Consider the following 14,804-nt stretch of genomic DNA (forward strand, 5'->3'; position numbering starts at 1 on the left):
CATTCAGCACCCACCTCTTTGAGCTGCACGCCGCGCTGCCAGCTCACAAACTGCCGGGTGCCGACCACGGGCTGGAGTATCGTGATGTCGCGACTCCGCCCCGTGTGACGTCACGCCTCGCCCCGCCCGCTATACAAGTCTATGGGAGGGGGCGTGATGGCCCCTTCCATCGACTTGCATAGCGGGGACCGGGCATGACGAGACGGGGTCGGAGTCGCAACGTCATGATACTCCGGCCCCGTGGTCCGCACCCGGCAGTTTGTGAGCTGGCAGCGCGGCGTGCAGCTCAAAGAGGTGGGTGCTGAATGCAGGATTGCGGGGGCCCCCAGCGGCAGGGCCAATGCGGTCAGACATCTTATCCCCTATCCTTTGGATAGGGGATAAGATGTCTTAGGGCTGGAGTACCCCTTTAACCCCTTCCCATTGTATACATCATACCTTTGGAGATGGAAGCATGCATCTCAAAGCTAAGAGTTTCTTCCAGAGGGTCATAATCTGCTTTAACAGAAGATACACGTAAAACTTCCACCATGACCGGCATCTTGCCATGGCTGGGATCATAGCTGATCGTGTGGTTCCAGGCATAGGGTACACTGACTCCATCCAAGTAGAACATCCTTGTTGAGTATGCATAGAGCTGTCCAAGACCTGTTTGGACATAGTCTTCTGTGTAATCCTAAAATTATACATATATACATCTTCAGGCTCATGACTCTAACTATGCTTATAATGTCTGCTTAATATTATGGAAAATATGGAAAACAATACATATTCTATAGTTACTTTTAACATGATGTCAGTAGATGATTGGAGCTGAAGAATATATCCTTTCACAACAGTGTCCAAAATAAGGAAGCCATCAGCATCAAGTCCGCGGGCCGTATGAGTGATTCGCAAAACTTCTCCTGTAAGAATATTATATAATATAATCGTTTTTTACCATAGTTTACCCCCATAACACGTTTCTCATTTGAAGATCATACCTTACACTTTTAGGTTAGGGTCACATGTGCCATATTTTGTTGCGTATTTTCTGCTGCGTATTTTCCTACCCATTAAAGTCAATGGGTAGCTAAATCAGCTTCAGAAAATATGGAGCAAAATACAGCACGTGACCCTACCCTAAGGATATATTCACACTATGGAATGTCAGCACGGAGAAATGATGTGCAGAAATTCTGCAAGCTGCGGGCGCCAGCCGAGACTGCACAGGAATGCTCCGTCTCATAGACTCATAGACTGCTATGCCAGCCGTGCGGAGTCTGTAGAAAGAACGAACAGGTTCATTCTTTGTGTGAATGCGGAAAATGGAATTTCCGTGCCGGAAACATCTGGCACAGAAAATTCCGCTGTGTGCACAGCGCAACAGAATCCCGTTGAATTACACAGGATTCTGCTGCAGTGGAATCTCTGTGGTGAACTTCAATGCGGAATCCGGCACTGAAATTCCACCGTGTGAACATGACCTAAAGGTATAGTTAAAAGGGGTAAGCCGCTGTTCAGCGTTTGGAACAAAATGTTCCGAACGCTTAGAGCTGGAGCCGGGGGCTCGTGACATCACGGCCCCGCCCCCTCAATGCAAGTCTATGGGAGGGGGCGTGACCTTCACCAGCCCCCGACACCGGCTCTAAACGCTCAGAACATTTTGTTCCAAACACGGAGCAGCGGAGTACCCCTTTAAACTTAGTCTGTGGTTTTTCCTGCAAGATTAAAAGCTATGGACGCCTTTGAATGCAATTTTTATATTCCTGCTTTGTACTTAGTAAAAAAAAAAAAAAAAGTGCACGTCATCAGAAATAAACACTGGCCAGTACAATTGATAAGGATGACCCTTATGATTTTGATTACTGATCGATACATATATATATATAGAGATATACACTAACATTCTGCAGAAAAACATTATATTCCTTATGAGTTATTTCAGTTTGCTATTTACCTGTAACTAAGACAAAGACCTTGGAACGAGGCCAACAGAAGCAAGATAAGAAGTCAAAAGACAAAATATTTTAAGAAATATAGACTGTGTAGAAGGACAGAGAAATCCGTGATTTTCCGGTAGAAGAGTGAAAGGGCAGCATAAGTGAACTTTGGCCAAGAGAGAAATGAATGCTTATATATGCTAATATATACACAGACGCAATACTCAAATAAACAAATCAAAATAAAAAAAAATATATAAATCAAAATGTAACATGATGATTTTGAGGTGATAACTAACCTCCCCTTTTTTGTCAAATGTAAAAACCAATGTAATTCCGTGTAATAAACAGAACTCTTACCACTCTTGGGGACAGCTCCTTAGCTTCCTGCTGAGAAAGAGTTTTGTACCAACTTTTTGTCTGGTGTATATTTCTTGTGTCTACACTCAGCAGTATACAGTGGAAGTCATGCATATTTTAAGGCCTAATCGCAGCCAGCCTTAACATTAGTAAATATACATTTCTGTGTATGGTGTATAAGAATGGCTCATAGGAATGGTATTGTGGTGTCCCGGTACCGCATCCTATACGGTACCTATGTATGTGTGGGTCCCCATAGCCAGAGTCCATAGGACGTAGGGATCCCCGTGACTTAATTAACCCCTTGTCGCCTCTATTTCTACTAATAGACCAGTGGTCTATATAAGGTTAATGTAAATATAATGACATATCTGTAAATAAGTGGTTAATTACCTGTGCCATAGCGTTGCAGGACCTGCGGGTCATGTGACTAGGTGAACTCTATGGTATTAAGCTTAAGGACCTTTGGAGGCCCTGTGACGTAAGCAATCCCATTACTCTTTGTAATGGTGAATGGCAGATGTTCTGACCAATCGGATTCTCCCCGCCCCCTGCCCATATAAGGGAGCGGCGGCTATGTTTTCGCTCTCTTGTTCCTGGGTTGCTTAGCATGTGGGCTGTCATGAGAGAAGGATCTGCGTAGCAACTAACGCAGTGAGTTAGGCCCGAGCCTTGCGGCAACGGCTGAACAATTATAAGTCTAGAGTGTATCAATCCCCAGACACTCTGCAGCATCACCGGACCTAATAATACCCCTAAATCCGGACAGATCTGCAAATATCTACCCTAAATTCAGAGACTGCATGGCAGTTGTTGCGGACCTTGAGCTAGTCAGTCACTAATCAAAATAAGGACTGTTTATATGAGACTGTTACTGTGCATTGGATACTGCAAGCACTTGAGTAAAGTTGTTCAAGTTCAATCTCTTTGTGGACCTTCAGTCATTTCATGCACCTATCATTACTGGGAAGGGCGGCGATAGGCCGGAGCATTGACTCAGCATACCAGCCCTCAGCCTGGCATCACGAACTATAGGGTTAACATTAACCCCTCCTATACCGATACCATATCACCACTACCATAGTACCCCAAGGGCTACCACAGTGTTATTGATGAACTGTCAATGACATTGATGAGTCTGCTGACGTCACGGGCATGGAAGAGCATTTCCAGCATTTAATCTATATACTGTTTCTTTTTGCTGTTTGCTATGTGGGATGTGTATAAAAAATCTTCAGTTACGGATTTTACTGCAAATTCATAGACTTATTGAACATTTTGTCTTCCTCTTGAAGTAATGGGGGAAAATCTGCAATAAATGTGCAGCATTGACAACACCAAAAAGACAACGTAGGTATATTTTCTCACCGATTTTTTTAAATCTCATCCACTTCCCTGCCAATGTAGATGCTGCAGATTTTTTGCACAAAAATTCAGTAGAGAAAATCAGCACAGTATACCGTATTTTTCGTCCTATAGGATGCACCGGCGTATAAGACGCACCCAATTTATAGGTGCAAAATATAAAAAATAAAGATTTTGAACCCAATAGTGGTCTTCAACCTGCGGACCTCCAGATGTTGCAAAACTACAACTCCCAGCATGCCCGGACAGCCGTTGGCTGTCCGGGCATGCTGGGAGTTGTAGTTTTGCAACATCTGGAGGTCCGCAGATTGAAGACCACTGCATAGGAGGTAATACTCACGTGTCCCCGCCGCTCCGGACCCGTCACCGCTGCCCTGGATGTCGCTCCATCGCTGTCGCCGTGTCCCCGTCGCTCCGGAACGTCTCTGCTGCCGGCCGGGTATCCTCGCTCTTCGTCGCTGCCATTACGTCGTTACGCACGCGACGACGAGGAAGGAGAGCGCCGGCCATACAGGGGATCCCTGAAAGGAGAAGACACCGAGGAGGCAGGTAAGGTCCCTCCCGGTCTCCTGTAAGCACTAACCTGGCTATTCAGTCGGGCTGTTCGGGACCACCGCGGTGAAATCGCGGCGGTCCCAAACAGCCCGACTGAACAGCCGGGTTAGTGTCACTTTCCCTTCAGACGCGGCGGTCAGCTTTGATCGCCGCGTCTGAAGGGTTAATACAGGGAATCACCGCGATCGGTGATGTCCTGTATTAGCCGCGGGTCCCGGCAGTTGATGGCCGCAGGGACCGCCGCGATAGGGGTGTATTCGCCGTATAAGACACACCAACTTTTCCCCCCCAGTTTTGGGGAAGAAAAAGTGCGTCTTATACGGCGAAAAATACGGTACCTGCATTGATGCTCGCATTTAACTAAAAAAAAAATAAAGCAAAATAAAACATCGCCAACAATTAAATCTCCCCATACCTGTTGCAAACTCCACTTGGGATTCTCTTCTAAATTCTCCACCTGTGAGCGTAAATCCATTCACCGCTTCCTCAAGCTCTCTTGCTACTGTCCAATATATAGGATTTAAAATTGAGGCGAGATTTCTCATAGATGGGCCTAGATGAAAGATTGTCAAAAAGATTGAAATATTAAGATGTTTGATAAAGAAGCGCATACAGTGTTATATATTTTGTGTAATTTTTGACTGCCTGTAAGCAACAAACGGATATCTATAATAGCAATGAGCTGGAATAGACTTTAGCTACAATTTATACCATTTTTTGCTGTAAATTATAGTAAATTTGCCCTCCCTCTTTATTACAAACTCAGAGCTAATTTCTTCCATAAAAACCACCACACCTGTCCTCAGGTTGTGTGTGGTATTGCAGCTCAGTTCGTTTGAAGTGTATGGAGCCAAGCTTTCATACCACACACAACCTGTGGACAGGTGTGGTGCTGTTTTCATAAGAAATTAGCTCTGTGTTTCTATTACTGGAAAAACCCCTTTAAAGGGCTACTCCACTGCTCAGCATTTGGAACAAACTGTTCTGAATGCTGGAGCCGAGAGCTCGTGACATCCTAGCCCCGCCCCCTCATGATGTCAAGCCCCACCCTGCCCCCTCAATGCAAGTCTATGGGAGGGGGCGTGACGGGAGAGGGCTATGATGTCACGAGCTCCAAGCAGCTACTCCAGTCTTCGGAACAGTTTGCTCCATATGCTGAGCAAGGAGTACCCCTTTAAGCTTCACTCACTTTTTTTTAAGTCTTGTGAGCGCACAAAATAGGAAAAAATGCTGTCATTGGTTTTGTGCAAAACAGGTATCTGTCAAATTAGCAATTTTTTTCCACTACAAAACTGACACAATGGATTTGTAGTGACTGACACTTAAGAAGTTCAACATCTGCCATTCTTCAGGTGGAGTCGACTGTATGTCTCCAAAAAATTCTGTGCACTAGCCCATTTCTAATTAATACGAGTTATGTCGGGGTAAGCTGTGACTAACTAGCTTGCCCCCTGACTGGAGAGCAGTTTAGGGGTTAAACACTGCAGGATAGTGGTTTATCCGCCCTCCCCCACATGTAATCTTCCCAGCAACGGCAGTGGTATGTCCCAAAGGTGGGGGGGGGGGGGGGGGGGGAGGAGTTCGCCTATCAGGGTGGTTAATGTTTCCCGGGTTTTTGGTGGCTCTGCCTTTGTGTATTTATAGGTGGCTCTCCCTCCCTTCCCCCTTAATCTGCCCTTGGACCCGGAGTTTTGCCCTCCCTCCCCTTTTTTGTATCTTTGTTGTAAGTCACAGCTTGGCAGGAAGAAGAAATTGAAAGCGGGGTCAACCCGGGGTAGTTGGCAGCACTTCTCGGGTTGGCAAGAAGCCAACAGTGCCAAAGTTATTTATTGTTAAGAGTTATTTTTATACATAAAGCTGTGGCCGATCCTCACCCACACAAAAGTTAGACTGTTGTTTGTCTCAGTTATTTATTTTGTTATTTATGGTAGTAGGGGGAGGAATAGTTGCAGTTTAATTTGAGTTATGAGGGTCTCAACAGACATGTCATATGTTGCCTTAATGAAAGACATAATAGAAAAGAGGACTCATGTGATACCATAGTGGTGAGGAGAAGGGTAAAGGAGGGGGTCTTTTCACCCCAGGCCTAGGGCAGCACAAAACCAAAATACACCACTGACTTGGTGATATGAAGGCCTTTCAGCCACAATCTGAGGTACTGATACAGAGCTGGGGGCTCAAACTAAGAATCTTGACCAGGCATAAGTCGCTTGAGCTAAAACCTCAATTCCATTGCTGTTTTGTTGCCCCTGTACTACCCAGCATGGATTGTGTCGCTCCATCCCCGCTCTGAAGATGGGGCAGGAATGGAACTTTGGAGGTTCACCTGAAAGGGGTACTCCGCCCCTAGACATCTTATCCCCTATCCAAAGGATAGGGGATAAGATGTCAGATTGCCGTGGTCCCGCTGCTGGGGACCCCCGGGATTGCCGCTGGGGCGTGACGTCATGGCTCCGCCCCTCGTGACATCACGGCCCGCCCCCTTAATACAAGTCTATGGCAGGGGCGTGACGACCGCCACGCCCCCTCCCATAGACTCGTATTGAGGGTGGCGGGCCGTGACGTCATGAGGGGCGGAGCCGTGACGTAACAATGCTCCGGGCCCTGTACCGCCCGTCATTACGTGCAGAGCTAACTCGCTCTGTGCAGTAATGGTAGCGGGGTGCCGCAGTGGCAATCCCGGAGGTCCCCAGCAGCGGGACCCCGGCGATCTGACATCTTATCCCCTATCCTTTGGATAGGGGATAAGATGTCTAGGGACGGAGTACCCCTTTAAAGGGCTACTCCAGTGAAATGTTTTTTTATTCTATTTTTTAAATCAACTGGTGTCAAAAAAGTTAAACAGATTTGTAAATTACCTCTATAAAAAAAATCTTAATCCTTCCAGTATGCTCAACTGCTGTATGCTCAAGAGGAAATTGTGTAGTTAATTTCAGTCTGACCACAGTGCTCTCTGCTGACACCTCTGTCCGTGTCAGGAACTGTCCAGAGTAAAAGCAAATCCCCATAGCAAACCTATCCTACTCTGGACAGTTCCTGACATGGACAGAGGTGTCAGCAGAGAGCACTGTGGACAGACTGTAAAAAAACTACACAATTTCCTCTGGAGCATACAGCAGCTGATAAGTACTGGAAGGATTAAAATTTTTTAATAGAACTAATTAACAAATCTGTAAATTATAACTTTCTCGCAGCAGTTGATTAGAAAAAAATTGTTTTCCACTGGAATACCCCATTAAAGGGTATCTCCAATGTACTGTATACCATTCAAAATGACATTAATCTAAAAATAGGAGCCTAAATGCCTGAAAGGAGCACCTTTCTACCCCTTTCCTGCCCAATTTATCTATGCAATAAGAGATCAGTCTACACTGCACCGTTTTTAGTGCAAAACGCAGTGTAATGTGATTCTATGGTACTGGGTGTCGCGCTGGAGATGGGTGCTGTGGAGAGTGGGAAGCTTTGTCGCCTATTGCCAAGTTTTATATATTGCGAGGAACAGGGAGAATGGCAACCAGTTCAGGGATGTTGCAAAACTACAACTCCAAGCATGCCCTTTGGCTGTCCCGGCATGCTGGGTGTTGTAGTTTTGCAACAGCTGGAGGCACCCTGGTTGGACAACGCTGTTATAGGGTAAAATTGAGATCAGACATGAAACATCAGCTACTTTCAACCTAATTGTTCTCTGGTAGCATTACTTAGCCAAGGGTCTGTCAGGTGTTACAGTCATTTGCATTACCAACACAATGAAAAGATACAAAAAGCGGAACACAAATAAGCAAAGATTAACATTTTACTTGTCTTACCCAGACTTTTTGGGATGTTGTTATATTGTGCTTTTATTGTCCTACTATGTGAATCAGGGGAGCTGCTTATTGTGCCATTGAGAAAGGAAGTGCCAAAGTCAACGTCATTGATGGTTCCAGCTAGAGTTCCCCTAATAAACTGAGCTCCACCTACACAAAAGAGAATAAAACAATCATCTCTGCACAGGTCACAGAGCATGCCCACAACACTCTCCCATAGACGTCAATGACAATCTTTAGTCTATTGTTTACAATGTCCTGGTGGTTGATGTGAAGAATATTTTAAAATCTTGTTAGCAGCTCAGGAAAGATGGCTGCCTCTCTAATCATCTACAGAAAAGAAAACAGATCAGAATAAAATAATAGGTTGTAATATCTGGTTTTAATAATTAAACAAATACAGTGGTCCCTTAAGTTACAATATTTTTGGTTCCATGACCTTTGTATGTTGGGACCATAACTCTATGGAAACCGGGTAATTGGTTGTCATCCAAAAATAGGAAAAAAGTGAGGTAAAAAAAAAAAAAAAGTAGATAACTAATACAGATAAAGCAAATCCTTACATATATAAGTAATAAAGATCTGCTGGGAGCTGTAATCACTGTCTATGTAGAGGACAGGAGCTTCTTCAGGGTCCTGTACAGTACACAGTGGGGGAGATTTATTAATAATGGTCTAGGCTAGATCATTTTTGTTGTCTCTCTAGATGCGTTTTTTTTTTTTTTTTTTTTTTACGGAGCTGCTCCAAATTTATCATATTGTTGCAGTGATCGTGAAAAATTTTGCGCAGATCTGCGCCCAGATAATTTTCTACCGCCATTTCAGATCATGTCTACCCTGCTTCTGAGGAGCTTGTTTGTCTGTGTGTTTGGCTTTATTTGTTTTAGTTTTAAGGAAAATTTATGTCTACGGGTGCATTCCCAAGTGGCGTATTTTGCTGCGTATTTGCTGACGCGAAAAAAAATCATAACTACATGCAGGAAAATTTATATGTAAAAAATTCTCATCTTCTGACCCCTGTAACTTTTTTATTTACGGGCATACGGGCTGGTATGAGGACTAATTTTTTGCGCCGTGTTCTGAAGTTTTTATCGGTACCATTTTTGTATTGATTGGACTTTTTGATCGCTTTTTATAAATTTTTTTCATGATATGAAAATTGACCAAAAATACACTATTTTGGACTTTGGAATTTTTTTGCGTGTACGCCATTGACTGTGCGATTTAATTAACAATATATATTTTTTATAGTTCGGACATTTCCGTACGCAGCGATACCACATATATTTATTTTTATTTACACAGTTTTTTTTTATGGGAAAAGGGGGTGATTCAAACTTTTCAGCCAACGCGGAAGGAGGCCATTTTGGATTTGGTATTCACAAATTGGGATTTGGTATATGATGTTATTGTTGGCGAAAGCTTGGAATCTAGTGATCACCAATCAGTGTGGTTTAATATAAGAACAGTGAAGGAGTCACACCACACAAAAACAAAAGTTTTAGATTTTAGAAAAACAGACTTTTCAAAAATGAGATTAGTCATAAATGAGTCCCTATCATACTGGAACAAATTACATGGAGTTCAGGAGAAATGGGACTACTTAAAAGACGCTTTATTGAAGGCAACAGAAAATTGCACTAGACTTGTCAGTAAAAGCAGAAAAAGAAAGCGACCACTGTGGTACTCAGCAGAAGTGGCCAAAATCATAAAAAACTAAAAACTAGCATTTAGTAATTATAAAACAACCCAGAGCAATGAAGATAGGGACATCTACAAGACTAGGCAGAAAGAGGCCAAGCAAGTTATAAGAACTTCTAAAGCACAGGCAGAAGAAAAACTAGCTCAGTCTGTGAAAAAAGGGGATAAGACATTCTTCAGATATATAAATGAAAAAAGGAAATCAAAACAAGGAATAACTAAATTAAAAACAAAGGAAGGAAGGTATGTAAAAGAGAATAAGGGCCTAGCCGACTGCCTTAATGAATACTTCTGTTCAGTTTTTACAGAAGAAAAAGAAGGAAAAGGACCTCCATTAGAGAGAAAAACTAAGGAATCATTTGATGCATGTGTCTTTACAGAGGAAGAGGTTCTATGTTTGCTTTCTAAAGTGAAGACAAATAAATCACAGGGGCCTGATGGGATACACCCAAAATTATTAAAAGAGTTTAGTGATGAGCTAGCAAAACCGTTAGCAGATTTATTTAACCAATCAATGGTAACAGGAGTCGTCCCAGAAGATTGGAAATTAGCAAATGTTGTGCCCATTCACAAGAAAGGTAGTAAGGAGGAATCAAGCAACTATAGGCCAGTAAGTCTGACATCAATAGTGGGGAAATTAATGGAAACCCTACTAAAGTAATTGTGGAACATCTAAAATCCCATGGATTGCAAGATGAAAAACAACATGGCCTTACTTCAGGGAGATCATGTCAAACAAATCTTATTGATTTTTTTCACTGGGTGACTAAAATAATAGATGGCGGAGGGGCAGTAGACATCGCATATCTAGATTTGAGAAAGGCTTTTGACACTGTCCCACATAGAAGACTTATCAATAAACTACAGTCATTGAGCTTGGACTCTCCTATTGTTGAGTGGATTAGGCAGTGGCTGAGTAACAGACAACAGAGGGTTGTAGTCAATGGAGAATATTCAGAGTAAGATCTTGTCACCAGTGGGGACCTCACGGATCTGTACTGGGACCAATATTGTTTAATATCTTCATTAGCGATATTACAGAAGGTCTCGATGGTAAGGTATGTCTTTTTGCTGATGACACAAAGATATGTAACAGGGTTGATGTTCCTGGAGGGATCCGCCAAATGGAAAAGGATTTAGGCAAACTAGAAGAATGGTCAGAACTCTGGCAACTAAAATTTTATGTGTATAAGTGAAAAATAATGCACCTGGGGCGTAAAAACCCTCAGGCAGAATATAGATTATATGACACAGCCCTTTCCTCAGTATCTGAGGAGAGGGATTTAGGAATAATTATTTCAGAAGACTTAAAGGTAGGAAGACAATGTAATAGAGCAGCAGGAAACGCTAGCAGAATGCTTGGATGTATAGGGAGAGGTATAAGCAGTAGAAAGAGAGAAGTGCTCATGCCGCTGTACAGAAAACTGGTGAGACCTCAATTGGAGTATTGTGCGCAGTACTGGACGCTGTATCTCCAGAAGGATATAGATACTCTAGAGAGAGTTCAAAGAAGATACTAAACTAGTACATGGATTGCAGGATAAAACGTACCAGGAAAGGTTAAAGGACCTTAACATGTATAGCTTGGAAGAAAGAAGAGACAGAGGGGATATGATAGAGACTTTTAAATACATAAAGGAATCAACACAGTAAAGGAGGAGAGCATATTTAAAAGAAGAAAAACTACCACAAGAGGACATAGTTTTAAATTAGAGGGGCAAAGGTTTCTGCAGTAATATCAGGAAGTATTACTTTACTGAGAGAGTAGTGGATGCATGGAATAGCCTTCCTGCAGAAGTGGTCACTGCAAATACAGTGAAGGAGTTTAACCCCTTAAGGACTCAGGGTTTTTCCGTTTTTGCACTTTCGTTTTTTCCTCCTTACCTTTTAAAAATCATAACCCTTTCAATTTTCCACCTAAAAATCCATATTATGGCTTATTTTTTGCGTCGCCAATTCTACTTTGCAGTGACATTAGTCATTTTACCCAAAAATGCACGGCGAAACGGAAAAAAAAATCATTGTGCGACAAAATCGAAAAAAAAACGCCATTTTGTAACTTTTGGGGGCTTTCGTTTCTACGCAGTGCATATTTCGGTAAAAATGACACCTGATATGTATTCTGTAGGTCCATACGATTAAAATGATACCCTACTTATATAGGTTTGATTTTGTCGCACTTCTGGAAAAAATCATAACTACATGCAGGAAAATTTATACGTTTAAAAATGTCATCTTCTGACCCCTATAACTTTTTTATTTTTCCACGTATGGGGTGGTATGAGGACTCATTTTTTGCGCCGTGATCTGAAGTTTTTATTGGTATGATTTTTGTTTTGATCGGACTTTTTGATCACTTTTTATTCATTTTTTAATGATATAAAAAGTGACCAAAATACGCTTTTTTGGACTTTGGAATTTTTTTGCGCGTACGCCATTGACCGTACGGCTTAATTAATGATATATTTTTATAGTTCGGACATTTACGCACGCGGCGATACCACATATGTTTATTTTTTATTTTTTTTACACTGTTTTATTTTTTTTATGGGAAAAGGGGGGTGATTCAAACTTTTATTAGGGAAGGGGTTAAATGACCTTTATTAACACTTTTTTTTTACATTTTTTTTGCAGTGTTATAGGTCCCATAGGGACCTATAACACTGCACACACTGATGTCTAATGCTGATCACTGGCGTGCATTAACACGCCTGTGATCAGCATTATCGGCGCTTGACTGCTCCTGCCTGGATCTCAGGCACGAAGCAGTCATTCGTCGATCGGACACCGGGGAGGCAGGTAAGAGCCCTCCCGGTGTCCGATCAGCTGTTCGGGATGCCGCGGTGAAATTTCACCGCGGCGGTCCCGAACAGCCCGACTGAGCAGCCGGGTCACTTTCACTTTCACTTTAGAAGCGGCGGTCAGCTTTGACCGCCGCTTCTAAAGGGTTAATACCGCACATCGCCGCGATCGGCGATGTGTGGTATTAGCCGCGGGTCCCGGCCGTTGATTACCGCCGGGACCGACGCGATATGATGCGGGATCGCGGCGCGATCCCGCTTCATATCGCGGGAGCCGGCGCAGGACGTAAATATACGTCCTGCGTCGTTAAGGGGTTAAACATGCATGGGATAAGCATAAGACTATCCTTCATATAAGACAGGAATAGGTATAAGACTTTCCTTCATATAAGATAGGGCCAGGGACTATTCATAGTATTCAGATTATTGGGCAGACTAGATGGGCCAAATGGTTCTTATCTGCCGACACATTCTATGTTTCTATGTTTATTAGGGAAGGGGTTAAGTGACCTTTGTTCAATTTTTTTCCCTTTTTTTTTTGCAGTGTTATAGCTCCCATAGGGACCTATAACACTGCACACACTGATCTCTTATGCTGATCCCTGCAAAGCCACAGCTTTGCACGGATCAGTGAGATAGGGGCTCGATAGCTCAAGCCTGTTGCTCAGACTTGAAGCAATCAAACCCCGATCGGACGCCGAGGAGACAGGTAAGGAGACCTCCGCCTGCATCCCAGCTGATCAGCCCGACTGAGCTGCCGGGAAGCGTTTACTTTCACTTTCAGACGCGGCAGTCAGCTGAAGGGTTAATAGCGCGCGGCACAATGATCGGTGCAGCGCACTGTTAGCCCAGGGTCCCGGCTATTAATAGCAGCCGGGACCTACCCGGTGTGATGCAGGGTCACGGCATGACCCCATTTTAAACACCGGGCTCAGGGCGTACAGGTCCTTAAGAGGTTAATATAAAGATTACAGATATAGAGAAACGAGAGGTGGTGAATTCTCCACATGTAAGATTGAATTTTAGAGTGCAACTGAGAGTTAGGCTAGGTTCAGACTACGGAAATTCTGCCTGCAATTCCGCTTTGAAATTGCAGGCGGAAATTCCGCTTGCTAAAATGTACTGTATAGTGAATGGGTTTCCGTTCACAAATTCACACTTCGGAATTTGTGAAGCGGAATTTGTGAACGGAAAATCCGCTTGGAAATATCCGCCTGAAGAATTGCGTTGCTCTTTCTTCAGGCGGAAATCAGCGCGGAACACATTGCAGTCTATTGGAGACTGCAGTGCCCGCGCGGTCCTAGCGCCGACTGATTCAGTCAGCGTTGGCCGCACTCGGAAACTCCGGGCGGAAATTTTCTGCCTGGAGATTCCGTAGTGGGAACCTAACCTTAGAGTTAGAGTCAGGATACATCCACACTGAGGAATTGAAGAGGAATATTTTTTTTCAGGAAATTTAGCAAATCTGCCATCTTCTGCTTGGGTGGAAATGGTGTGTAATTTGAAGAGGAATTTGACATGGAATTTAAAGGGGTACTCCACTGGAAAACATTCTTTTAAATCAACTAATGTCTGTCTGACCACAGTGCTCTCTGCTGACACCTCTGTCCATTTTAGGAGCTGTCCAGAGTATGTGCAAATCCCCATAGCAAACCTATCCTGCTCTGGACAGTTCCTAAAATGGACAGAGGCGTCAGCAGAGAGCACTGTGGTCAGACAGAAAGGAAATTCAAAAAGAAAAGAACTTCCTGTTGAACATATAGCAGCTGATAAGTACTGGGAGGATTAATATTTTTAAATAGAAGTAATTTACAAATCCGTTTAACTTTCTGGCACCAGTTGATTAAGATGTGTTCCAGTGGAGTGCCCCTTTAAAGAGGAATTCTGGAGGAGGATTTAGTACTACAACAACCACCAATGGAAAATTCCACTCAAATATTTATCTCTCAATTTTGTGCCAAATATGTGTCATGTGACCGTATCCGTAGAAAGTAGGTGGGGCTTGGTTGAGGCGTATGGCTTATCATTCATGGTCACCTAACAGATAATGCAGGCTTATTCTGCAGATGATACAGTTTATAGTCCATTATACACCAATGTTTGAATAGATGCTTATTTATTGATATATTGCAAATGATCACAGACATGATTGTAGAATATGCTGGGTTTCAGGTTGCTGTAATAATGACCGAGGACAACTGGAGATTTAAAGGATCCTACTAAACACTAGATAATATAAACTAGAGAATAAGGATTTAAAGGGGTACTCTGCTGCTCAGCGTTTGGAACTGATA

General features: G+C 43.2%; 1 protein-coding gene across 3 annotated transcripts in view; it reads right to left on the reverse strand.

The window, feature by feature from the left end:
• The window catches only part of HMCN1 (hemicentin 1), a 443,635-nt gene that overhangs the window by 37,969 nt on the left and 390,862 nt on the right, over positions 1 to 14,804 (reverse strand). For all 3 annotated transcript variants that reach the window (XM_056523646.1, XM_056523647.1, XM_056523648.1), the window contains 4 exons: positions 8,009 to 8,158; positions 4,618 to 4,755; positions 784 to 905; positions 439 to 676 (listed from right to left, as the gene is read on the reverse strand). In XM_056523646.1, the coding sequence (XP_056379621.1) occupies positions 439 to 676; positions 784 to 905; positions 4,618 to 4,755; positions 8,009 to 8,158 (648 nt within the window). The remainder of the gene's footprint in view (positions 1 to 438; positions 677 to 783; positions 906 to 4,617; positions 4,756 to 8,008; positions 8,159 to 14,804) is intronic.

Source organism: Hyla sarda, chromosome 6 (genome assembly GCF_029499605.1).
Source record: "Hyla sarda isolate aHylSar1 chromosome 6, aHylSar1.hap1, whole genome shotgun sequence".
Lineage (NCBI taxonomy): Eukaryota > Metazoa > Chordata > Amphibia > Anura > Hylidae > Hyla > Hyla sarda.